Raw genomic sequence first — 27,621 nt, forward strand, 5'->3', positions numbered from 1 at the left:
CCTACATAATGGAAGAAGCGTGGTATTGAGTTGGGCATCTCTACAAATGAGCAATGGCTTTGGTAGCAGGTAGACTGTGAGTTGGAAGGAGTGAGGCTTCAGGGGGATAGAGATGGGGAAAGAGCAATGTCGTAACAAATAGAATATAAGGTGGAAAATGTGACGTCATCCGCTTTGGTACAAAAGATAAAGAGTATTTTTTAAATGGTGAATGTGTCCATCTATTGAGGAACCTAGCCATTCTGGTAAATCACTGAAAGTAAACATAGTTCATGGTTAGAAAGTAAAATGGTATGTTTATTGGATCTGCGTACAAGAGTAGAGAGATCTTGCACTAATTACAATACAATACAATTTATTTGTCATTTGAACCCCATTGAGGTTCAAACGAAATGTTGTTTCTGCAGTCATACACACAAGAAAGAACCAAGACACAACACAATTTACACAAACATCCATCACAGCGCATCTCCTCGCTGTGATGGAAGGCAAAGACTTATCTCTCCCCTGCACTTCCCATTCCCCTCTCGATGTCAAGAGTCAAAGTCAAAGCCCCCGGCGGGCGATGGCAATTGTCCCGCGGCCATTTACGCCGCGCCGGGTGATGCAAGGCCACGCTCCGGGTCTTGCTGTTGGAGCCCCCGGCGGGCACTAGCAAAGTCCCACAGCCATTCCAAGCCACGCGGGCGATGATGTAAGGCCCCGCTCCAGGTACTCTTCAACCCCGCAACTCGGGCGGGTGAAGTCGCCGTTGCGGAACCCCCCGAAAAGCGGTCTCCCAGCAGGGACCCGCGGGCTCCCGGTGTTCCTGTCTGCCAGACCTGCGGTAAGCCTCCGAATCCCCGGGGTCAGGTCGCAGCAGCGCGCCACCACCGCTCCTCCCGCTCCGAACTCGGCCAGCTCCATGATGGTGAGTAGGTCCGCAGGCTCCGTGACTGGAGCCCCAGGTCGTTCCTGCTGGAGGCCGCTCCACGGTGCTAGGCCCCAACGACAACGGAGACCCAACAGAGAAAAGGTCGGGTTCTCCGTGCAGGGGATAGATTTTTTAAAGTTTCCCCCACCCCCCGCCCCCCACACACATACACAAAAAATAAAATAAAAACTACATTCAAACGAGACAAAAAATAATAAAAAGACAGACGGACTGCAGAGGCCGCTGCGACGTGAGTCGCGCCGCCCACCGGATAATTATATGGAGCCTTAGTTAAACTGTACTTGAAATACTAATTATAAGTCTTGTCTCCTATCCAAGGAATGATTGACTTGTGAATGGGGAAATCCAGTGAAGTTTCACCAGATTAATTTCTGGGAAAGCAGGTTTGTGAGGAGAAATTAAGACTAAGATGTACTTGAGTTTAGAATTTTGCATGTCTTGACAGGGTGGATGCAGAGTTGTTGTTCAGTTGGCTCGGGTGTCAATAAAACATGGGTCACAGTCAGGAGATTTAAAAGCAACAATGAGGAGAAATGTCATTACCCAAGATGCTCTTGATTCTTCGGAAATCTATACTCGAGTGAACTGTACTGTGGAAACTTAATTGCCAATTATATTCAAAGTTGAGATTGAGAAGATTTTTAGATATTAGGTACATGGATATAAACTATTTGGAGGGATGGGGGCCAAAAGCGGGCAAATGGGACTAGCTTAGATGGGGTATCTTGATCAGCATGGACAAGTTGGTCTGAAGGCCCTGTTTCTTTACTGTATGATTCAATGATTCTAACCTAAATCATTTCATAAATGTGATAGTAGGTATGTTACAATACTTACCTTCAGCGGCGCTGCAATTCTGCCACTGGCTGTGTGCGCGATTTTGCGCGGGGGGGGGGGGGGCGGGGTTAAAAAGCGTTTTTTTTCTTACCTTGTCCTGGATTATGTTTGGTTGGAGTGCAAGATTTTGTTGAAGAATCGTTCCGATGGGCCTTCTGTCTATTTTTTTTTTTTAATCGCCCGACTCGTTCAGCGCTGGAGTGATTTTAAAATCAGCTTCTGAAGCCGTCTACGCCGACAACGGGAACGGATTTCACGTAGGTGACAGGTAAAAGAAAGCGGTTTATTTTTATGTATAAAAGTGGTCCTTAAGATACCTTTAATTCATATTTTAAGTAGCGAAACGGTGATTTGGTCCCCATACTAACGTGTTTTTCATGCCGATATGGGTGTCTAAAACACTGCAAAGCGCAACGTTCCAAATGGTCGCGTTCCAGAAAAACCCACAGTCAAGTTGATTTAAATGGCCATTCATTTACAGGTATTAAACATTAAATTCCTTCCATTTGGCCTATAAATCCATGACAATGAGATTTAAAAATTATGTTATATTGTGAATTATTGTGTGAATGTTGTTTGGACACTTAGGCTATTTAAAAATGTTAATCTATTCTTAAGAAATTGATAGATGTTTAGATCTAGTAATTGAATTTTGTAACTAGCTACACTAATTACAACTAACTAATTATAACTAACTAATTATATGCTTTAATTTCAAGTCATCTAAGTAAGATTGTTTCATATTTGTTTCAGAATGCTTCAATCTACAATAACTGCAAATTTATTTTAGTTCTCTTAATTTTTAAGAAAGTTGTGGCCATTTGACTGTCCTCGATCACAGCTTTTGTGTTAAGTCAATGAAAAAGCAATAAACAAGATGCTAATTTCCGAGTATGAAAATGGCCATAATTTTTTTAATACTGAAGATATGAAAGTGAATTAGGTGACAAATTAAACTTCTTTTTATGCTTTATCTGATGGGATAAATTACAGACTTGATTTTTAAAATCTCAAAATTTTGTAACATTGCTATTGATAGGCAGGCACCTGACGGTGAAGAAGAGCTGATGTTATTGAGTGAAATTAAGGATGGTTGGTGCTTGCAAAAGCTGACCATGAGCTTCAGGGGTGCTTTAAAGGACAATATATAGATGCAAAGCAAATGTTAATTCTTTGAGGCACTCTGGGACTGACCATACAAAGATGGGAAGGAGAAAGATTTTCTGGAGAAACAGTAATTCCACATGGGCTTATGGATTTGGAACCTCTAAGTCTTACCAAGATTACTGTGAAGTAAGAGGAGGTTTTGATCAGTCATATTAAATATATGTTACCTATGTAGTAAAATATATGTATGCTATGTAGTTCTGTATAAGTACATTTGACTAAGCCTGTGTTGGCACCCTTTGATGCATATGGAATATGTTTGAGATTTGGCCTACACGTACAAAAAGCAAAAAAAAACATGCAGGTGGAGTAGCGTGGGAGATTTAAAAAGCATTAGTGTGAGGCCAGATTGGTAGTTTCACTTACAATGAACAGCAGAGAGGAGGTGCAGCTCAGGAATTTAAAAAGCAGCCGTCAGCGTGAGGCCAGGTTAGTGTCTGGGAATGACTACCCCCAGTGATGTATAAAAGGAAAGCAGGCCTTAGCAGAGTTGGGATCTGCTGCTTTGGGAATGGCTGTGTATAGAGTATGTAGGAAAGAACTGCAGGTGCTGGTTAAATCAAAGGTAGACACAAAATGCTGGAATAACTCAGCTGGTCAGGCAGCATCTCTGGAGAGAAGAAATGGGTGACATTTCGGGTCGAGACCCTTCTTCAGGCTGATGGAAGGGTCTGAAGAAGGGTCTCGACCCGAAACATCACCCATTCCTTCCCACCAAAGATGCTGCCTGTCCCGTTGATTTACTCCAGAATTTTGTGTCTACCTGTGTAATAGAGTACCTGTGCTGTGATTGGGGGCAAGTGTTGAGTCTTTGGTTTGTGAGGCTACGGAGGAGACGAGTGGAGGGCGAGGACAAAATAAGGCAGGGTTTGTTTGGCCTTAGTGCAGTAAGGATGGCAATAAGGTCACTAGTATGCTGGCCCCTGCAGGATATGGGAAGCTTCCTGGTGCCCTGTGGACAACATGTGTGGGAAGTCTATTCAGCTGCATTTCCTGATTGAGTGAGGGAACTAGAGCTGCAGCTGGATGACCTCGGAATTGTCTCGGAGACTGAGAGTTTCATATAAAGAAGTTAAAGTGAGGTGGTCACACCTTAGATACAGGCAGAAAGTAGATGGATGACGACCTGGAAAGGAAGTGGGTAGAAAGTGCAAGAATCTGCTGTGGCCATTCCTCTCGAAAGCATGTATACCCTTTTGGATACAGTTGGGGAGGGGGGAAATGACTATTAAGAGGAGAACATAATTAAGAGGGACGGCACAGTGGTAGAATTGCTGCCTTACAGCGCCAGAGACCCGGGTTCGATCCTGAGTATTAGTGCTGTCTGTACGGAGTTTGCACATTCTCCCTGTGATCGCATGGGTTTTCTCCGGGTGCTGCGGTTTTCTCCTATATCCCAAAGATGTGTGGGTTTGTAGGTAAATTGTCCTTACTGTGTAGGATAGAACTTGTGTCCAGGTGATTGTTGGTTGGCACGGATTGGGTGGGCCGAAGGACTTGTTCCCACGCTGTATCTCTAAAACTAAAACTAAACAACAACAGCAGCAGCAATCAGGTTTGTGGCATTAAGCCTGAGTCTGAGGCACAGTGGGGTAGGGTGAAGTCAGACAGAGCTACAATGATAGGAGACTTATTCGTTTGGGGGACAGACAGGAGATTATGTATCTGCAAACGGGACTCTAAAATGGTGTGCTGCTTCCCTGGCCCCGGATCCATGATGTCCCGGAGTGGTTGCAGAACATTCAAGGGAGAAGGTGAGCATCCAGAGGTTGTTGTGCATATTGGCATAAATGACATGCGTAGGGAAAGGGATGAGGTCTTGCAGAGAAAATATTTAGGCGAACGGTTGTATTAAAAAAGACCTTGAGGTTTGTAATCTCCAGATTACTCCCGGTGCCACATGCCAGTGAGGATAGGAACAGGAAGATAGGGCAGATGAATGCGTGGCTTTGGGGTTGGTGCGCGGAACAGGGATTCAGGGTTTTGAACCACTAGGATCTCTTGAAGGTCAGAGGTGACCCATAATAGAGATTGGTTGTACTTGAATTGAAGGGGGGAAGTTATCTCCTCGCAGGCAGGTTTTCACGTGCTTCTCCGTAGGGATTCAACTAGATTGGCAGTGGGACGGGATGCAATGCTTAGGCGAGGCAAGTGAGAGGCTGGAAGTTGATTTAGAAGGCAATGTCACCGTTCAGTAGACTGGGTAGGCAGGAGCACGACGGAGCAAAGTAAAGAAGATTGGATTAAATCACATTTCTTTCAATGCTTGAAGCCTGACTTCTATGCTGGAGGGCCCTACAAGGGAGACGGCAACATTTAAAAGACATTTGCACAGGTACACACTTAGGAAACATTTATATGGACCAAATGCAGGCAAATTGGACTAGCTTAGACGGGGTATCATGGATGGCATAAATAAGTTGCGCCATAAGACCTGTTTCTGTACTCTATGGCTCTGACTATATACAATATATTTTTCCTTTAGAGCCTGTACTTCGCATTAACTCATGGGTTGCAGTGAGTGGCCATGGACAGCAGTCCAAAGCAGTGAACCAGCTCTCACCGATCCGTAGAGAGGTGTCGGGATGTTGTCACGATGAGCTCTTCTTGGAGGATATCCAGACTGATGAAGATAAATTGAACAGCAGCCTTTTGTCTTCTGAATCCACATTCATGCCTGTTACCACTGCAACGTCGCCTCTTTCACCTTCCCGTCATCTAAGGCTTCCTGCAGATAGTCTGACTGCAGAAGGTGATGCCTGCACACTACTGCATTTGGAAACTGGAGTAAAATGTGAAGATAGTGATGATCAAAAATACCTGAAGGCAACAAGGGAAGCAGAAGATTATGAAGCATGGGTGGAAAGATCTTGCGAGAGAAGTAAGGAAGAGAGTGTCAGCAAGGTGTTACCTGCATCCTTTCCAGTGCAAACTTGTGTTACCTTCACTTCAAGCAAAAGCACAAACTCAATGTCAGCCCAATTAACAAAGGAGCACTGTTTTCCAGACGACAATTTATTGAGTCAGGCACAAATAGAGGATATGGAAGATGACTCAACGCCAGATAGACCTGATATATGTAAACCATTTGAAGAAAGCCCAGAATATATGAATAAAGCAGCTGTAAAGATTCAAGCTTGCTGGCGTGGATTCTACACTAGGAACTGGAATCCAAAGGCAAAAGAGATGCGTTGTGAAATCCGACTACGTAGGATGCAGGAACATGTGGAATACTTAAATAAAGAAGTAATCAGGTGAGATATAAGAGAGGGGAGGGTTTCCTACGTTATTTAAAATTCATACTGTATTCCGTTTATGTGCATTGTATTTAGTTCAGTTTAGAGGTACAGAGTGGAAACAAACCCTTCGGCACAATGAACCCCGTTCACTAGTTTAGTTTAGTTTAGTTTAGAGATACAGCCTGGAAAGGCTCTTTGGCCCACCGAGTCGGCACCAACCAGCGATCCCCGCACACTAACACCAACCTACACACACACGAGGGACAATTTACACTCATACCAAGCCAATTAACCTACAAACGTGTAAGTCTTTGGAGTGTGGGAGCAAACCGAAGATCTCGGAGAAAACCCACGGGGTCAACGTATAGACAGCACCCGTAGTCAGGGTCAAACCCGGCAAGTGCTGGAAGGCAGCAACTCTACCGCTGCACCACTGTACCTCCCTTCTAGTTCATTTCCACACATCAGCGACAATTTATAGATGCCAATTAACCTACAAACCTGCATGTCTTTGGAACATGAGAGCAAACCGGAGAACCTGGATAATACGCACACGGCCACAGGGAGACTGTTCGAGCCAAAGATCTTAGAGCAGAGCAAGATGGGCTACTCCTTCGAAATACAATGGGCTGACGTGTAGTACGCTAAGGAGGAGATCCTGGGCATTTTTCCCCGCCCATTTTAGTAACCGGAGCCTACCTGACCCGACCCGACTCGCAGTGTAATCAATGTTGCGGGGCAACAGTTTGTGTGTGTGTGATATAGGGTTAGATTCATAATTCTGTCAGTTCATACTTCTTGTCAAGAATAAAATTTGACTCTGGTAATTGTCTTTTTTAATGTTTTTTAAATCATTTCTTTTTAAATGGCTCACAAGCAGTGTTTGAGTTGATTTTGTAGTAACCGGAACCGACCCGACTCGCAGGGTAATTGACATTGCGGGGGAAGTTTTTGTGTGTGATATAGGGTTAGATTCATAATTCTGTTAGTTCATAATTCTGTTAATTCTTGTTAAAGAATAAAATGTTTATAAACACACATACATGAATGTGATATAAATGTATATAATCATATAACACACACAATTATATTTCTTCTGATCCAATGATGAACTTTATTTCAGACTAAACAAGGGACATTAAATAAGAAACATTGTAAACCTTCCCGCAACTTCACACGCACTAGGCCTTATCCCACCCCTCAATTCTTGTTTTTACCTCCCCCCTCCCTACTACCACCAAGGTTCCAGTCCTTGCTGTTGGCCTATCTATTTGGGTATATTATGTCACAACATAAAATCACAAAAGTTATTGGAAGTCAAGGTCCTTGTATAGTAACACGTTTGAACTGACTTTAAATATCTCCACCCAATCTTCACTTTTGTTCCAACCAACTGCCAATTTGACTCTGCAAATATTTAGATGGCATATAAGATCCATATGTATGGAAATAGCTTTGCTTGAGGAAGAAATGACAACATGACACTTGATCACATAATTATTTTACTTAATTAATCCTCTGAAGAAAATCATATAACATGAAGTATTAGCAATTATTAAAAATCAATTAGTTATTAACTTTTAAAAATCTTTTTTTCTTCAGACCTCTAGGCTAGGAATCAAAGCACGACTCCTTTAATAACAAATGAAATACTGAAATGCCTTAGTGACCAGGTTTGTCTGGCTCCATTGGGTACATTTTATTAATCTTCTGTTTTGTCACTAGATAGAATACTATACAAGTAATGGTCATATTTTCTCATCATGCAGAAGGCCATATGTCTCATTAATTTTATGCCTGGTCTTCAGAGCATTCTCATGTGTCCTATTACCTCATTAATTTTCCAATAACCTATTCTTTCTCCTATGCCCATTGAGCAGAAATTTAATTTTAGTACCACTTTCAAGGATTGTTTACAATAATTGTTTAACTTGCCAATCAGCACCTTTAGGGGATATGAGAGGAAATCAAACCAGGGTAGGTCTTGACAGTGAACGGGAGGGAAATGGAATGTGTTGTAGAACAGAGGAACCTAGGAATACAAGTACATATTTTCCTGAAAGTGGCATCACAAGTAGTAGGCAAGGTAGTGAAAAGCCTATTGGCATGCTGATCTTCATCTGTCAGGGCATGAAGTATAGAAGTTGGTATTTTATGTTTCAGTTGTAGAATACATTGGTGAGGCTGCACAAGGAATATAATGTTCAGTTTTGGTCACCCTCGTGTAGGAAAAATGGCACTAAACTGGAGAGAGCGCAAAACGGATTTATGAGGATGTTGCCAGGACCCGTAGGACCAGGTTACAGAGAGTGGTTGGGCAGGTTAGGAATTTATTCCTTGGAGTGCAGGATCGTATAGAGGTGTATAAAATCATGACGGGAATAGATAGGTAGAGTCTTTTTCCCAGGGTTGAGGAATTAAGAACTAGGGGGTATAGATTTAAGGTAAGAGGGGAAAGATTTATTTGAAACCTGAGGGGCAACCTTTTCACATAGAGGGTCATATGCATATGGAATGAGCTGCCTGAGGAAGTGGTCGAGGTAGCTCGAATAGCAACATTTAAAATACTTTTTGATAGGTACATGGATAGGGAATAAAGGTCAAATGCAACTAACTTAGTTGGACATCTTTGGCGGCATGGATGAGTTGGGCTGAAGGACCTGTGCTATATGACTTTATGTCTTGCCTATGAGAAACCCAGATGGTCGTAGGACGAGAATGCAAAGTCCACATAGACACCATGGAGACCAGGATCTTATCCGGGTCACTGGAGCTGCGTTGTCCAATTTTGGAAGGAGTAACATTCTTCTGTAACCAATGACTCTGCCTAAAAAAGAAATAGTCTTGTCAAATGTCAAAAATGTTCTACATTTCTACTTTTATAGATGGAGGAAACAATGTGAAGAAGAACGTATTCAAAGAATGGTACAAGAAGAAGCTGTAAAGTTCTTATGGAAAGCGGTAACTTCTCTTATTGCTTATGGTCTAGTCATCTCAAAATTAAAGTGAATCTGTTTCCATATTATTCAAAGCTGAACTTTCTATTCACAATATTCCATTGTCTATCACATACCTTTTACAAAGCGTAATTAAGATGACAACATTAAGTTTAAAACAATGTGGTTTGTTAAAGCTTAAAATAAAAATTGGAAGGAGAGAAAATGATGACCATGCCCTGGATCATCCAGAACAATATTGACAGCAGATGAAACTGGGACCAGAACTTTGACACCAAGCAGTTTCACTGAATTAAACAATTATTAAGTGGCTAATATACAGAGTCAATACTTAAATTGTCATGTCTCCTCCAATACTGTGTCTTTAGTGTGTATAATGGGTTCTGGGCCTCCCACAACATGATCCAGCCTAGTAGCTTTGGATTAAAGCGGCACGGTGGCACAGTGGTTAGAGTTGCTGCCTTACAGCAGCTGCAGTGCCAGAGACCCGGGTTCAAAATCGACTGTGGGTGCTGTCTGTACGGAGTTTGTACGTTCTCCCTGTGACCATGTGGGTTTTCTCCGAGATCTTCGTTTTTTTCCCACAGTCCAAAGACATACAGGTATGTAGGTTAATTGGCTTGGTATAATGGAAAAAGAATTGTCCCTAATGTAGGATAGTGTTAATGTGCGGGGATCGCTGGTCAGCGTGGACTCGGTGGGTCGATGGGTCTGTTTCTGCGCTGTATCTCTAAACTAAACTAAACCATATATTGGCTATTCACATGGCAGTCAATTTGAGATTAAATTGTAAAAACTAGGATCAGATTTCATACTTAAATAGGTTTTAATCTGCCTTCAACTGCATTCAGAACAAGTGTAATATAAATCCTGAGTACACAAAATTGCTGGGGAAACTCAGCGGGTGCAGCAGCATCTATGGAGCGAAGTGTGGGCATGCTCCTGCGCTGTAGTATTCTATATTCCATTAGGAGCAAACGGATGACTTAAAAATGGACTTTATTACACTCAGTTGATCAGATCCAATTATCTCTTGTCTTTTCCGGTCATCAGATTACTCACTTGGGCCTCATCTACAGACGGGCCAAACTGCAATAATCTAGAATGTATGTTAAAAGTATTCGAGATATATTTCTTAAGGCTACTGTGTTCACTGGATTCAGTCCAGAGATGGTGAATTTGTTATTATTATTTCAAGTTTTTCCACGACATATAAATCCTGTATTTTTTGGCGCTTTGATCAAAATCATAGAGTTCGTGCAATTTGGAGGAACAGTATCTCATATTTCGCTTGGGCAGTTTACAGCCCAGTGGTATGAATATTGTTTTCTCGCACTTCAGGTAGCCCCAGTATTCCCTCGCTCTCTATCTCTCCCCCACCCAAGTGGCACTATCTTCTTGTTTTCATCCTACAAACAGCTAACAATGGCCTGTTTCCTTTATCATCGTTACTTTGTTGCAGATCTTTCATTCATTGTTATTTATCTGTCCACATCACTGTCTATATCTCTCGTTTCCCTTACCACTAACCAGTCTGAAGAAGGGTCTCGACCTGAAATGTCACCCATTCCTTCTTTCCAGAGGTGCTGCCTGTCCCGCTGAGTTACTCCAGCTTTTTGTGTCTACCTTCGGTTTAAACCAGCATCTGCAGTTCCTTCTTACACATAGAGTTTGAGGGTCAGGAAGTCGTTACAGTTTTATAAAACTTTGATTAGGCCGCTTTTGAGTATTGCATGTAGCTCTGGTCGCCCCATTACTGGGAGGATGTTGAGGCTTTGGAGAGGATGCCGAAGAGTTTTATCAGAATACTGCCTGGATTTAAGGATATTAGACATAAAGAGAGGATGGACAAACTTGGATTGTTTACTTTGAAGCATTGCAGGTTGAGGGGAGCCCTGACAGAAGTATATAAAATTATGAGAGACATCAATAGGGAAGATGGTTAGAACCTTTTTTCCCATGGTGGAAAAGTCAACGAGGGCATAGGTTTAAGATCAAAGGGAAAAGTTTAAAGCAAATGTGCAAGGCAACTCTTTTTACACAGAAAGTGATGGGTGCCTGGAATGCGTTGCCAGGTGGTAGTGGAAGTAGATACAATAGTTATGTTTAAAGCTTTTGGATAGGCACATGGATATGCCGGGTATAAAGGGGATATAAAGGGCATCATGTTCGACTTTGTCATTGTGGACTGTGGGCATGCTCCTGCGCTGTAGTATTCTATATTCCATTAGGAGCAAACGGATGACTTAAAAATGGACTTTATTACACTCAGTTGATCAGATCCAATTATCTCTTGTCTTTTCCGGTCATCAGATTACTCACTTGGGCCTCATCTACAGACGGGCCAAACTGCAATAATCTAGAATGTATGTTAAAAGTATTCGAGATATATTTCTTAAGGCTACTGTGTTCACTGGATTCAGTCCAGAGATGATGAATTTGTTATTATTATTTCAAGTTTTTCCACGACATATGAATGAACCATTTAGACAATTGGGCCTTTGGCAGAACTCTGAGCAACTACTATTCTTTCATTGTAATCTATTCTCTCTATCTATTCGCCTTGACCAGGAGCAATTTATAGAAGCCAATTAACTTACCAACCAGTAGATGTTTGGGATCTGGAGAAACCCATGGGGTTTCTAGAAGAATACTAACTCTATGCAGATAGTACTTGAGGTGGGGATTGAACCTAGGTCACTGAAGCTGAGAATGTGCCACAATGCTCTACCAACTTGTCATATGAGGAGAGATTAAGCAGACTATATCCATACACCATAAAACTTAAAAGAATGAGAGGTGATCTCATTGAAAATTACAGAATTCTTATGGTGATTGATATGATAGAAGTGAAGATAATGTTTCCGCAGGGTTGGGATATCTAGAACCGGCGACCATAGAATAAGATCTCAAAATAAGGGATTGGCCATACAAAACAAGGATGAGGATTTTTCTTTCACCCAGGGAATGGTGAATCTAAGCACTTCTCTACCCAAGAGAGTTGTGAAGACGAAGTATATGTAGGATAAATATAGTTATTAAGATATGAAATTAGTGGGTGAAAATAGCCCTGCGTTAAAGATCAGCCATATTCTTATTGAGTGGCAGAGAAAGCTTAAGAGAACAATTAAAAGTAGTCCATATTTATTTAAATAAAGCTCATCCCACAAAATTGAGATCAATAGACTAATCGGTGAATGAGTACTTGCATCACTGCTGAAAGCCCTGCAAGGACTGAACAAACTAAAGGTATCCTCCAGACACAAAAAACAATTGATAATTCAATACTGGACTGCATATTACCAATAACTTTAAATATTAGATTAGATTGACAACATAAACATCACGCAATTTCCTTGCATCTTCCCAAGAAGACTCACTTGCGCATTCTAAATTATTCTGTGAAAATGAGTCAGCATATATATTCAATAAAATATTTAAATGAGTAGGATGTGTAGGAAGGAACTGGAGATGCTGATTACACCGAAGACAGACACAAAATGCTGGAGGGGCAGGCAGCATCTCTGGATAGCAGAAATGGGTGACGTTTCAGGTCGAGACCCTTCTTCAGACTAGAAGGGTCACGACCTGAAATGTCACCCATTCCTTCGGTCCAGATATTTAAATAGGATTCTCTTTGAATTTTTTTCAGCATTGTTATCTTTTTCTTTTTGCTGCAGGTTCAGCACCTTCAGGAATGGCAGGTGTCCACGACCCATAAAGAAAATGAACTACTGCTTGCGAATGCTACAAAAGAACCCATACTTCTGCAGCCTAACGTTATTCATCCTTCTGCGCACACATCCTTGAATAACCATAAAAGCCTCCCTTCCAGACCAAATGCTCACTCAGAGGTCTCACTGCAAGCATTTCCAGATTCTGGCTTTCACTCTTCAGACATCACCCACAATTGTTTACAAGATTCTCAGAATTTTTGTAAGAGTTCCTCAGATGAGAGTATGAGCACAGTTTTAGAAGCCACATGTGAGCTTAAAAAAATCGACACCAAGTGTTTTAAGAATGATCCTGCCGAGCAAGAAATCCAAGAATCCGTCCACACAAAATGGAATAAGGAGAACTCCAATGGCGAACAGGACAGCAGCCTTATACAGCAGTATCTCAATTCTGTAAGGCAGCTGGAGGCTGCAGAGGATGAATCCAATTTTAGCGGGAGAACAGAGTGTAATAGTCAAAATGATGTTCATGATTCCCTTTGTGGTTCTCCAATGGAAATGCCTGAAGATGACTGCACTGGAATTCCAGATTCCTTATGTCAAGCAGAAGAATGTGTCAGTGATGGACAAGATAAAGACATCGAGTGAATCGTTGACATTATGAGTTGATGGCGATAACTGAAACTGATCATGTAAGAGCAATGCTAATAAGCCCAGAATATTTATGTGAAAGCAATACTAAGAAGGCCTAAATTGTCTAAAGTGCAGGAAAAATATCGGATTCAATGCTTGTTCTTCCAAAGAAACCTATTCCAAATTGTTATTGTGCTAATTAAATTTGTTAGTTTAGTTTTATCTGTTGGCATTCCACAGCATTGATTTGTATTCAAGGTCCACTTTTTAGACTTTCTTTGTTGATTATTATTTTTTCTGACAAGTATTCTCCATTCTCTTCTGGACTTCCAGTTATCTATAATTTGTGGTTCAAAGTATGAATGTGCAATTCTACATCTCTCATTTCAGCATGAGCACGATCAAGATTATTAACTTTTTGCATCTTATTTGGAAGGGGCAAAATTGTATTGTGTTCTATGACAAAACGTTGTATAAAAGCTTCATTATTTATTTTGACATGTTGCGTGGAATGATGATCTGATCTTAAGAGTCCAGGTCTATGTTATTAAACCTATATGTAACTATGTCTGAAAAAATATGATTACTTCCCTTTATTTGAGTAATTTATTTTATTTACCAAAAATGCAAGTGCAAATGTATATACTTGTAAAATTAGGATCAGTGATAAATGCATAAAGATCTTCCTTATTAACATATTTATTTAAAGTCATGGTAAATAATTGAACACTAAAATATATTTAAGTTTGCTCAGAAAAAAATGTACGTTTATAATAGCAGTTTCGAAATAACAAAATCCAGACACTTCTCAAGTGATCAATTTTATTTTATTTATGGTTCTGTGTATTTTCAGTGGCAACTCTTGCTGTTTATCATGCAAGATACAATATTTCTGGCCCATACTTTGTTTTATTTTATTAAATGAAGAGCTCTCATCAGGGAAGTTAAATGGCAAGGGTGCAAACTTCATCATTAATACTGTCTTGCCATCATGAATGGCTAACTGTACAAGGGGGTAGAAGTTGAGATAATCCTACAAATTTAGTATATAATCGTCATAGAATGAACAAAAGTTGTGGATACATCCCAATACATTATACATTAAGTATTCTAAATTTTCCACATGGAAGTTTCATGGTGCCTTCACCATTCTAACCTGAAGGGATTTAAGTCAGTCAAAATTGTTTATTCTTGGATAAAAAGCATTATGCTCAGATGTGTACAGAAGTGAAAATGCAAAAGACTTCCCCTTAAAGGGACACAGATTTAAAATGTTATGTCAAACATACAAGCAGGAATAAAGATATTTGAATTCTGAGAGTTTCTGAGCACTTCAAACATCTTTTTTTGCAATGTTTTTTGTGAAAATTATTATTTTGTTTCTTTTTCAAACATTGCATCCCTGTAGGATCAATGATACTTTGATCAATAAAGCATACCATTATTGAATTTCAGCTCTACAGTCATCTTTATCTGGATAGGCAATGTAATATTCTGCATTCAACTTAAACATTAATGTTTCTGTTTATATTTGACACTGTAAACAGGTTTTGTGATCTTTGTTTGGTCTTCTAAAGACTGTCCTCGGGATTCATTTTATATTATCTAGTGTAAATACATCAGCGAGGAGGTTGACTGGACTTTGGTTCCTTCCCTCACAATGGGGACTTTGGTGCCGCTGTGGGGATGTTTGTGTTGTGGACTATTGTGCTCGGTGTTTTTGCCTTTTTTTTTTATTCGTATGACTGTATGGGAAATAGCATTTTGTTGTCTCTTACTTGAAGACAATGACAATAAATTGAATCAAATCAAATCAAATCAAATATAACAGGGTCAGTCCAAAAATCAAAATATTAAAACAATTCATGAATTTCCAATCATACTTTGATTCTAAAATGTTATATATGATATGAATTTACTTAAGGTTCAAGTAATTAGAGATCATCATCCTTGTGGGTCTGCCTTTCAATTTTGCCCCAAGTTGATCATAATTCCTCTGGCGTACCTCCTTAGTTCTACCTACGTTGTTGGTGCCGACTTAGTACATTATAACTGGACCCACCCTTTCAAGTTCTACTCCACTTCACAAGAGATGTCCTTAATCCTGGAGGGAGAGATAGCCTTCAGGACTCTGTCCTGGAGAGAACAGTGTCCTTTTCCATCATTATACCTTCTCCAATGGCTATTGCATCACTCTTTACTCCCCCCCCCCCTCTGCCATGGTGCAACAGACAGTGTGCACATCATCCATGCAGTCACCACCTTCAAACACACTGGGAACAAGAAACTCTTATTTGTTAGACAAGGTGAAGGGCTGAGATTCCTCCAAGACTATCTTTTGAATCACTCTATCTGTAGTTTTTATAATCACACCCTCAAATCTCTGACCACTGAACATATTTGAGCAAATTAATCTAAAGGTTGTGACGGCCACCTGGAACCACGTACCAGGGTTATCTGTCCCCTCCCGCCAGATGCTTTTCTGCACTTTTTCTAGGTGCAAATCCTTTTCACACCTGGAGAGGGTGCAGAACAGATTTGCATCTGTAGTTGCAGGGATCGGTGATTTCAGCTAAAGTTTAGGTGGTTCTGCTTGGAGCATAGAAGATCAGATAGTGGTACACGAGACCATGACTGGTTTAGGTAAGGTCTTCACTTTGGAAGGTGGTTTGGGAACAAGGGACACAGATTTAAAATGTTATGTCAAACATACAAGCAGGAAGGTTATTTACTCAGATGATAATTCTACTGAGGAACTAACTGTCAATAAGAGTAGTGGAAAGAAAATAATCTTCAAAATGGAATTGAATAGGCGTTTGAGTGGAAAAGAATTTGCAGGTCTCTAGTAAAAAGGAACAACCCAATTGCTCTACTGGGACCTAAGAAGGATCTGATGAGCTAAATGGCCTCTTTCTGTGTTGGATCAGTTCTACATTTTTTTATAGATCATACATTTTGGAGGACAAACAAGAAACAGAAATAATGAAAAGAGTACTATTCTAATGTGCATTCAGGAACGGGGATAGACACAAAATGCTGAGTAACTGCAGTATAACAGGCACCATCTCTGGAGAGAAGGAATGGGTGACATTTCGGGCCGAGATCCTTCTTCAGATTGATATCTGGGGAGTGGGCGGTACAGACATAAAATGTAGTCGGAGACAGTAAGACTGGTGGGAGAACTGGGAAGGAGGAGGGGTTGGAGAGAGAGGGAAAGCAAGGGCTACTTGAAGTTAGAGAAGTCAATGTTCATACCACTGGGGTATAAGCTACCCAAGCAAAATATGAGGTGCTGTTCCTCCAATTTGCACTGGGCCTCACTCTGACAATGGAGGAGGCATACAGCGGATACAGTAGATGAGGTTGGAGGAGGTGCGAGTGAACCTCTGCCTCACATGAAAAGACTCGGGGTCCTTGGACAGTCGAGGGATGAGGTAAAGGGACAGGTGTTGCATCTCCTGCGGTTGCAGGGGAAAGTACCTGGGGAGGGGGTGGTTTGGGTGGGAAGGGACAAGTTGATCAGGGAGTTGCGGAGGGCAAACAGAAAGCAAAGAGTAGGAGTAAACGGGTCCTTTTCACAATGGCAGGCAGTGACTAGTGGGGTACCGCAAGGCTCAGTGCTGGGACCCCAGCTATTTACAATATATATTAATGATCTGGATGAGGGAATTGAAGGCAATATCTCCAAGTTTGCGGATGACACTAAGCTGGGGGGCAGTGTTAGCTGTGAGGAGGATGCTAGGAGACTGCAAGGTGACTTGGATAGGCTGGGTGAGTGGGCAAATGTTTGGCAGATGCAGTATAATGTGGATAAATGTGAGGTTATCCATTTTGGTGGCAAAAACAGGAAAGAAGACTATTATCTAAATGGTGGCCGACTAGGAAAAGGGGAGATGCAGCGAGACCTGGGTGTCATGGTACACCAGTCATTGAAAGTGGGCATGCAGGTGCAGCAGGCAGTGAAGAAAGCGAATGGTATGTTAGCTTTCATAGCAAAAGGATTTGAGTATAGGAGCAGGGAGGTTCTACTGCAGTTGTACAGGGTCTTGGTGAGACCACACCTGGAGTATTGCGTACAGTTTTGGTCTCCAAATCTGAGGAAGGACATTATTGCCATAGAGGGAGTGCAGAGAAGGTTCACCAGACTGATTCCTGGGATGTCAGGACTGTCTTATGAAGAAAGACTGGATAGACTTGGTTTATACTCTCTAGAATTTAGGAGATTGAGAAACTTACAAAATTCTTAAGGGGTTGGACAGGCTAGATGCAGGAAGATTGCTCCCGATGTTGGGGAAGTCCAGGACAAGGGGTCACAGCTTAAGTATAAGGGGGAAATCCTTTAAAACCGAGATGAGAAGAACTTTTTTCACACAGAGAGTGGTGAATCTCTGGAACTCTCTGCCACAGAGGGTAGTCGAGGCCAGTTCATTGGCTATATTTAAGAGGGAGTTAGATGTGGCCCTTGTGGCTAAGGGGATCAGAGGGTATGGAGAGAAGGCAGGTACGGGATACTGAGTTGGATGATCAGCCATGATCATATTGAATGGCGATGCAGGCTCGAAGGGCCGAATGGCCTACTCCTGCACCTAATTTCTATGTTTCTATGTTATAGTGTTTGTACTGCAATGAGATGACACAGATGGTGCTGCAACTCTTACATCCGTTTTGGTATCTTTTAGAGTATTTTGTGTAATTTTGTATCCTTTGGAGCAATTTGTTATGATTCTGCCAGAGTCAAAATAGTCAGCCAAAATCCAATTACACAGAGGGCTGCGGAAATTAGAAAAATAGAAAATAAGTGCAGGAGGAGGCCATTCGACCCTTCGAGCCAGCACCGCCATTCATTGTGATCATGGCTGATTGTCCTCTATCAATAACCCGTGCCTGCCTTCTCCCCATACCCTTTGACTCCACAAGCCCCTAGAGCTCTATCTAACACTTAAATCCATCCAGTGACTTGGCCTCCACTGCCCTCTGTGTGGCAGGGAATTCCATAAATTCACATCTCTCTGGGTGAAAAAGTTTTTTCTCACCTCAGTCTTAAATGACCTCCCCTTTATTCTAAGACTGTGGCCCCTGGTTCGGGACTCGCCCAACATTGGGAAAAAATTTTCTGCATCTAGCTTGTCCAGATAAGGACAAGATTTTTGCGAATATAAGCCTAGTCTTTTAAATCTTTCCTCATTTTTATTGTTTGACATGATACCATACCACTTTGACCAAGACCTTGTACACTGAGGGGCTTGCTTTATCAACTGCAGAATTGGGTTCAGAATATATGGGGGACAGAAAAGTACTTGGTTGCTGAATCCTGAGCATAACCTGGGGGGGGGCCTTCTGGAGCGCTAACATGGGTATTGTGGGCTGAAGGGACTGGTTTCCAGAGGACTAGTATGGACATTGTGGGCCAAATGGATTCTTGGGGTGACAGCCCAGTCACTCACGCCTGATGTGCTGGCAGCTCACTCACGGCTGGTGGGCGAGCAGTTGACTTATGGCTATTCCTTGAAATTCCATTTCAAGCAGGGTGCAAGGCCACCAAATTCAAATGCAGTTTCCTACCATTTCAAGCAGGGTGCAAGGCCACCAAATTCAAGTGCAGTTTCTTACCACTTCAAGCAGGGTGCAAGGCCACCAAATTCAATTGCAGTTTCATGCCACTTCAAGCAGGGTGCAAGGCCACCAAATTCAGGTGCAGTTTCCGACCACTTCAAGTTGGGTGCAAGACCACCGAATTCAAGTGCAGCTTCATACCACTTCAACCAGGCTACAGGGCCAGCAAACTCAAGTGCAGTTTCCTACCATTTCAAGCAGGCTGCAGGGCTACCAAACTCAAGTGCAGTTTCCTACCACTTCAAGCAGGGTGTAGGGCCACCAAACTCAAGTGCAGTTTCATGCCACTTCAAGCAGGGTGCAAGGCCACCAAATTCAAGTGCAGTTTCATACCATTTAATGCAGGGTGCAAGGCCACCAAATCCAAATGCAGTTTCTTACCATTTCATGCAGGGTGCAAGGCCACCACATTTAAATGCAGTTTCATACCATTTCAAGCTGGGTGAAACCACCATAAAACCACACAAAACATCACATAAACACCACACTCACAGTTCGGTAGACATTCAGTGTGTTCAGTTGATTCACAGCTCAGACAGTCACGACCTCTCCCTCCCCCATCTTGCAGAGATTGAGCCACACCCACACTTCTGGGTTTATAATCCCTCCCCTCCTACCGGAAGGGGCGTGGCTGACAGGAGAGAGATTCTCAACATTTTTTTAAACACTAATAACACTTTTATTTTCCATTGATGAGAAGAATCCTCTGCACCTGATGAGCAGAGGGGGACTGAGTAAATGGCCAAAAATCACAGCCGTAAGTGGTAGCGTTTTATCTAAAATCAATATACAGTGCAAACAGGAAGTTCAGATTCAGATTCTATTTTATTGTCATTGCACTTTTCAGTGCAACAAAATGTTTTAGCCTGCAGTCATAACATAGAATAAATAACAAAACACACACTCAACACAGTTTAACATCCACCACAGTGAGTCCACCAGGCACCTCCTCACTGTGATGGATGGCAAAGAGTCCCAAAGTCCTCGTCTGTTCCCTCCTTGCTCTCCCTCTGCGCTGAGGTGATCCAGGCATCCGATGTTGTGACCCCGCCGGGTGATGGTAAGCATGTCCCGTGGCTGAATCCGAGCTCCGCGAAAGGGCTGGTTCAAACTCCGCGGCCCGGGGCAGTCGAAGCTGCCGAAGCTGCCACCGTCCAGTCCAGCAGACGAAGCTGTTGTTGCGGGAGCGCCGGAAAAACAGGTCACCAACTTGTGACCTGCGAGCTCCCGACGATGTCATCCACTGAACCCGCGGCCGAGCATTCGAGGCTCCGAAGTCGGGTCGGAATTCGGGTCGCAATGCCACCACAGCACCGAAATCGGCCAGCCTCGCATTGGTAAGTCCTGGTTCTGCCTGCGGAACCTCGAGGTCGGTCCCAGTTGGAGGCCGCCAGCTCCGCGATAGGCCTCAGCACAGACAGAGACGGAGACAGGGAATACGGCAAGAAAGGTCGCATCCCCCCCAAAGGAAGAGTCAAAAACAAGTTTCTCCCACCCCCCCACACATACACAAATAAATTAAACCAAAACAAACTGTAAAAACGGGACAAAGGAAAACAAAAAAAGAAAAATATAAACGGACTGCAGGCGAGCCGCAGCTGCAAGTTACCACCACCAACAGCCATTTGCAAGTGCAGCATTTCAAATCCGTTACCACCACCAACAGCCATTTGCAAGTGCAGCATTTCAAATGAGTTACCACCACCCACAGCCATTTGCAAGTGCAGCATTTCAAAGCAGTTACCACCACCAATAACCATTTGCTGTGCAGCATTTCAAAGCAACCACATTTTCATTTTCAAACCACATTAAGGGCACTCACAGTTGAGTAGACATGAGTTCAGTGTTATCAGAGAGACATGACCTTCTCGCTTCCTCCATCTTGCAGAGACTGAGTGAGGCACAACACTTCCGGATTTTATAGTCCATCCCCCCTCCCACCAGCAGGGGCAGCAGAGAGAATGTCAACATTTTTTATACATTAATAACTCTTTTATTTTTCATAGATGGGAAAAAATCCTCTTGTCCTGCACAGCAGAGGGGGGCTCTGAGTAAGATGGCCAAAAATCACAGCCGTATGTGGCAGTGTTTTTTTTTCCAAAATCATGAACCAGAAAAGCAGGAAGTGGTCAAGATCTTACTTTTAGTAATATAGATTGTCATATGAATTGAGGTACCAAACGAGCCTGTGCTTGGTCTCGCCGATATAAAGGAGTAATACCTTGGCTTCATGTTCAGGTCAGAAATTTTACAGGGGGAGAGGGCGGGGGGAGAAGGGGAGAGGAGGGGGGAGAGAGGAGGGGGAGAGAGGAGGGGGAGAGGAGAGCAGCGGGGTCGGGGAGGAGCGGGTTGCAGCGGGGAGGAGCGTTTGGCAGCGGGGAGCGGCGGGGAGATGCGGGTTGCGGCGGGGAGGATCGGGTTGCAGCGGGATGAGCGGGTTGCAGCTGGGAGGAGCGTTTAGAAGCGGGGGGGGCAAGGAGGAGCGGGTTGCAGCGGGGGGAGGAGAGCGGGTAGAGCCGGGGAGGAGCCCACTTGCTCGTTCGTTTTGCATCTTTTGAAGAACCGGGGAGAGGGGGAAGGTGGTGACCACTCCTGGAAATCAGTGCCCAGCATTGATTTGAAATTGAAAATTCTGCGTAGCTTGCCGTGAGGAGCAGAGGCATTGTTACTTCATCCAGCTCACTTCAGCACGTTAGATTTTAAAAAGATCTCAGATTGGTGAACAATTTTAGTAAAAAACTCTGTAAATAATTAATCATATTTTCAGACGAGGCGATTTTCGACATCATGAGGTAAATCTCTACCGGAATATGTAAGAATGTTACGATTAGCGCGTTGGGTCTTGGAGAGGATGTGATTCACAAGCAAACTAACAAAAGATGAGATCAGAGGTTTATAAGTATACTAGAACAAGTGCAGACCCATGGGGTCTGTTCCCCTAATACGTGTTTGCTGGGGGAGGGGCGGGCGGGGTGGCATGCGGCGACACACGCACTAACCACCCCCACACACACACTAGCTACCCCCCTTGATATTATATTAATATTATTAATTTGCTCCTTTACCCCAAAACCGCCCTATCCACTGACGCATAGCCCCCAACTCGCAGGCGCGTCTAGAGAGGGGGAGGGGTAGAGAGTGAGGGCAGAGAGAGAAAGGGGAGAGACAGAGAGAGAGGCAGAGAAAGAAGGGCAAGAGACAGAGGGAGGGGGGAGTGGAGGGGAGGAGGAGAGGGGGGGGGGGGTGGGTGAGGGGGTGAGGGTGGGGGAGGAGGGGAGAGAGAGATGGGAGGAGAGAGAGGGGAGGAGAGAGAGGGGCGGAGAGAGAGGGGAGCTGAGAGGGGGGCAAGGGAAGGGGAGAGGGGGTGGGAAGAGAGGGGGAGAAGTGGGGGGAAGGGAGGGGAAGGGGAGGGGGTGGAGGGAAGGTGAGAGGGGAGGGGGTGGAGGGAAGGTGGGAGGGGGTGGAGGGGAGGGGGAAGGGGGTTTAGGGGAGGGGGAAGAGGGTTTAGGGGAGGGAGGGTGGGAGAGGGCAGGGGGGTGGGGGAGAGGAAGGGGGAGAGAGGGATGGAGGGGGAGAGAGAGAAAGGGAGGGGGTTGAGAGAGAGGGAGGGGGAGAGAGAGCACGGGGAGAGAGAACGGAGAGAGAGAGGGGGAGAGATGGGAGAAAGAGGGGGCGAAAGAGGGGGGTACAGAGGGGAGAGAGAGGTGGGGAGAGGGCGGAGAGAGATGGGGAGAGAGAGGGGGGAGAGAGAGAGGGGGGAGAGAGGGCGGGACGGAGAGAGAGGGGGAGAGAGAGAGAGGGAGAGAGACAGGGGTGGAGAGTGAGGAGGGGAGAGAGAAGACGAGAGTGAGAGAGAGAAGAGAGAGAGAGGAGAGGGGTGGGGAGGCAGCTCGTGGGGGCCCGAGTGAGGCACGGAGCGATCTGTGGACGGTGAAAAACAGCGGGGGCACCAGCCGATCGTGGCTTCTGCAGAAGGAAGCACACCCACCAGCGTGACAGAGCTGAGCCAGGGTTGGGGGGGGGAGGGGGTACAGAGGTTGTCCCCTGTGACGGGTAGAGAGGAGAGCGGAGAGCGGGAGGGAGGAGAGGGGAGGAGGTGAGAAGACAAGGGGGGAGTGGGCGGACATTTGCCGTGGAGATTTAAAGATCCAAAATATCGGGAATTATCGCGTTTGCTCGCTGCATTTCATCAAAAGTAAGGCATTATTGACTTTTTATCTTTATTCATTTGTTATATGAAAAGTATTAAAAGTTAAAAATCCGTCAGTAAAATTGCAAAATCGCCCATGGTTCTCAGGTGGGTTTTAACATGCAAAATGAAAACGCTTCTGATGCTCCATTTACCATTTAAATAATCGTAAACTATCAATGCGTTTTGAAATAAATTTTACTGAGATGCAAGCTGTCAGCTGTTAGTTGGACAAAAGCAGGACATTTTATTATTTGCCAAAATATATTTCTCAATGTTTCTTGTTTAAAGCCTACACAATCACCCAAACTACTTATTTATTTATTTATCATCTAATAACAGACAAGCCTGCAGCATGGAATGATGTCAACAATCCTGATTGGGCACCCACTGTGAGCAGGATAGACAATGTGCACAAGAACGCCATGCACGTGCAACAAGAAGAGAGTATTAAAGCAGTTTTGGTTGTAGCTCAATCATCTATAGCTCTGCAAGTTGATGGCGTTCTTGTGCACATTGTCTATCCTGCTCACAGTGGGTGCCCAATCAGGATTGTTGACATCATTCCATGCTGTAGGCTTGTCTGTTATTAGATGACAAATAAATAAATAAGTAGTTTGGGTGATTGTGCAGGCTTTAAACAAGAAACATTGAGAAATATATTTTGGCAAATAATAAAATGTCCTGCTTTTGTCCAACTAACAGCTGACAGCTTGCATCTCAGTAAAATTTATTTCAAAACGCATTGATAGTTTACGATTATTTAATTGGTAAATGGAGCTTCAGAAGCGTTTTCATTTTGCATGTTAAAACCCACCTGAGAACCATGGGCGATTTTGCAATTTTACTGACGGATTTTTAACTTTTAATACTTTTCATATAACAAATGAATAAAGATAAAAAGTCAATAATGCCTTACTTTTGATGAACTGCAGCGAGCAAACGCGATAATTTCCGATATTTTGGATCTTTAAATCTACACGGCGAATGTCCGCTAGCACTTCCGCTGTATTTACACCTTCAGCTCCCTCTTGAATTTACCTTAGTTTCTATCTTTTGTTTGGACTGTAAATTTAGGTAGCTGTTCCTCACGGTCACCCCGACTAGTACAGTAAATTGCAGCTCAAAACCGGGCCGTTTTCGATGTTTTTAACGGGTGTGAAAGTGCGTGTTTTCCCATTCACTAACATGTACCGGAAGTGACGCTTGTCCCCCAGTTAAAAATTTCGGTCAAGTGGGTGCGGATCTACGCTCCAGTGACCTTTCGTGAAATCACCCTATAGGGAGAGAGTAATCTCTCTCCCTCCCTCCCTCCCCCTCAGAAGTGATGAGAATGGGTTCTAACTTGCTGCTGGTATCCGTTTCGATCCTTTTGATTTCCTCCTTCAGGGAGGAATTCACCTCCTCTATGTGAACTTGTACCGTGTCAATCTTATCACAATCTTATCACAATCTGATCACCGTTGGTTCCCATGTTCACACGGGAGGGCTGGTCCCCTGACGCAATATTCCACCTCTCCACCAATTCCAATATTGGTGGCCAGTGGGGGGGCTTTCTGGAGCACTGGTATGGGTTCTTGGGGTGGCAGCTCAGTCCCTTAAGCCTGATGTGCTTGCAGCTCACTCACGGCTGATGGGCTGGCAGTTGACTTATGGCTATTCCTTGAAATTCCATTTCAAGCAGGGTGCAAGGCCACCGAATTCAAGTGCAGTTTCCAACCACTTCAAGCAGGGTGCAAGGTCACCAAATTCAAGTACAGTTTCAAACCACTTCAAGCTGGATCCAAGGCCACAAAATTCAAGTGCAGTTTCATACCACTTTCAGCAGGGTGCAAGGCCACCAAATTCAAATGCAGCTTCATACCATTTCATGCAGGGTGCAATGCCACCACATTCGAATGCAGTTTCATACCATTTAATGCACGGTGCAGGGCCACCACATTCAAATGCAGTTTCATACCATTTCAAGCAGGGTGAAACCACCATAAAACCACACAAAACACCAAACTCACAGTTCAGTAGACATTCAGTGTGTTCAGTTGATTCACAGCTCAGGCAGAGCCGTGACCTCTCCCTCCTCCATCATGCAGAGACTGAGTCACACCCACACTTCTGAGATTTTATAACCCCTCCCCCTCCCACCGGAAAAGGTGTGGCCTTCATGGCGTGATTGACAGGAGAGAGATTCTCAACATTTTTTAAACACTAATAACACTTTTTTAAATTGATGGGAAGAATCCTCTGCACCTGCTGAACGGAGGGGGACTGAGTAAGATGGTCAAAAATCACAGCCGTAAGCCATTTGCAGGAGTGCCTTTTAACTTCAAGCCAAAGCACCCAAACCACCATTTGCAGGAGTGCCTTTTAACTTCAAGCCAAAGCACCCAAACCACCATTTGCAGGCGTGCCTTTTAACTTCAAGCCAAAGCACCCAAACCACCATTTGCAGGCGTGCCTTTTAACTTCAAGCCAAAGCACCCCAACCACCATTTGCAGGAGTGCCTTTTAACTTCAAGCCAAAGCACCCAAACGACCATTTGCAGGAGTGCCTTTTTACTTCAACCCAACCCCCCTAAACAACCATTTGCAGGAGTGCCTTTTTACTTCAAACCAACCATATTTTCATTTTCAAACCACATTAAGGGGACTCACAGTTGAGTAGACATGTGTTCAGTGTTATTCAGAGCTCAGAGAGACGTGACCCTCAGGCTTCCTCAATCTTGCAGAGACTGAGTGAGGCACACCACTTCCTGGTTTTATAGTCCCTCCCCCTCCCTCCAGCAGGGGCAGCAGAGAGAATGGTGAATTAAAAAAAACATTAATATCTCTCTGATTTTTCATCGATGGGAAAAATCCTCTGGTCCAGGAAGGCAGACTGGGCTCTGAGCAAAGTGGCCAAAAATGACGGCTGTAGGTGGCGCCGTTCTCTTGGAAATCGCACCACAGTGGGCCAAAAGCTGTCAAGATCAGACTTTTAGTAATATAGATTTCTGATCTACCAGCAGCAATGATCAGCTTTACGGCAGTAAGTTGCTCACCCAGTTTCGTGTCCAGCTTTTTGAGCTTTTCAGCCAGTAAATCTTTGATATCTTGCACCAAAACTTGTCTTAATGTTTGCTGTTGTTCTTGTTCCATAGTCAGAGTAGAGACTTCTTCCTCAGAGACTTGAGAAACTTCCTCACCTTCCCCTTATAGTTTTTTCCCTCGTGTGGTTTTGGGTCTTCTCGGAGGTGGCATGGGAAGATTCCTTTTCGGCTACCATCTACTCATTTAAGATACCGGAGTCGAGTCGATTTCTGCTGACGTCACTTACGCGAAAGCGGGTATCTGCCGTAAGCGTTTTCTTCAGTCCGTTTTATATTTTCGGCCTTTTTTGCAAGTTTTGCGGAGCGGAGCTAAATGGCGCACATCTCAGCTCTGCATAGCGCCACCGGATGTTCACCCATTCCTTTTCTACAGAGATGCTGCCTGTCCTGCTGAGTTACTCCAGCTTTTTGTGGCTATCTTCTGTGTATGGTATGGCGTCATTACCTAAAAAAAATGATAAGGGTTTGCATAGCAGGCTGCACGGATACAGAAATGGCATCATGGAAAGAAGCATAGCGTGTGGTGGAAGGTTTTTTTTTCGGCCTGGAGGCCTGTGATTAGTGGTGTGCCTCGGGGATCAGTGCTGCGCCCATTGCTGTTTTGTGATTCATATCAACGATTTAGGTGTGATTGTGCAAGGTGTGATTACTAAGATTGTAGATGACCTTAAAGAAGGTGGTATCGTAGATGAGTTACACGTGTACCAATTAAGATACAGAGATATGCGAATTACCGTACAGCCATACTAAAAAAAAGCAACAGACACACCTTTACCACCTCAGGCAATTGAGGAAATTCAGAGTGTCTCCAAGGATCCTCCAGTGCTTCTACTCAGCGGCTGTGGAAAGCATTTTGTCCGGAAATATTACAATCTGGTTTGTGAATTGCTCTGCCCAGGACAAGAAGGCTCTGCAGAGAGTAGTGCGTTTGGCCGAACGCACTATGGGAACTTCACTCGCCCCCCTGCAGGAACTATACATCAGGAGGTGCAACTCCAGAGCCAATAAAATCATGGGAGACCCCTTCCACCCCTGCAACGGCCTGTTCCAGCTGCTACGGTCAGGCAAACGCCTCCGTTGCCATGCTGTGAGAACGGAGAGGTTGAGAAGGAGTTTCTTCCCAGAGGCCATTAGGACTGTAAACTCCTATCTCACCAGGGACTAACTTTTACTGTACCACTCTACTGCTTTTTTTTAAATTGCTGTTTTTTTCTCTTTTTCCTTCCGCCCACAACATTTAATATGTAAAATAATATGTGATTCTGTTCCATTCAGTTTGTAGTTTGTTTGGT

The 27,621-nt window shown here is 43.7% G+C and overlaps 1 protein-coding gene across 1 annotated transcript in view; it reads left to right on the forward strand.

Moving 5' to 3' along the window:
• Positions 1 to 14,890, forward strand: part of cep97 (centrosomal protein 97) — a 40,697-nt gene extending 25,807 nt beyond the window's left edge. Inside the window, exons 9-11 of the mRNA XM_033032706.1 lie at positions 5,424 to 6,192; positions 9,063 to 9,138; positions 12,815 to 14,890. Of these exons, the coding sequence (XP_032888597.1) occupies positions 5,424 to 6,192; positions 9,063 to 9,138; positions 12,815 to 13,456 (1,487 nt within the window). The 3' untranslated portion in view covers positions 13,457 to 14,890. The remainder of the gene's footprint in view (positions 1 to 5,423; positions 6,193 to 9,062; positions 9,139 to 12,814) is intronic.
• Positions 14,891 to 27,621: the final 12,731 nt, after the last annotated feature.

This window comes from Amblyraja radiata, chromosome 14 (assembly GCF_010909765.2).
Source record: "Amblyraja radiata isolate CabotCenter1 chromosome 14, sAmbRad1.1.pri, whole genome shotgun sequence".
NCBI lineage: Eukaryota > Metazoa > Chordata > Chondrichthyes > Rajiformes > Rajidae > Amblyraja > Amblyraja radiata.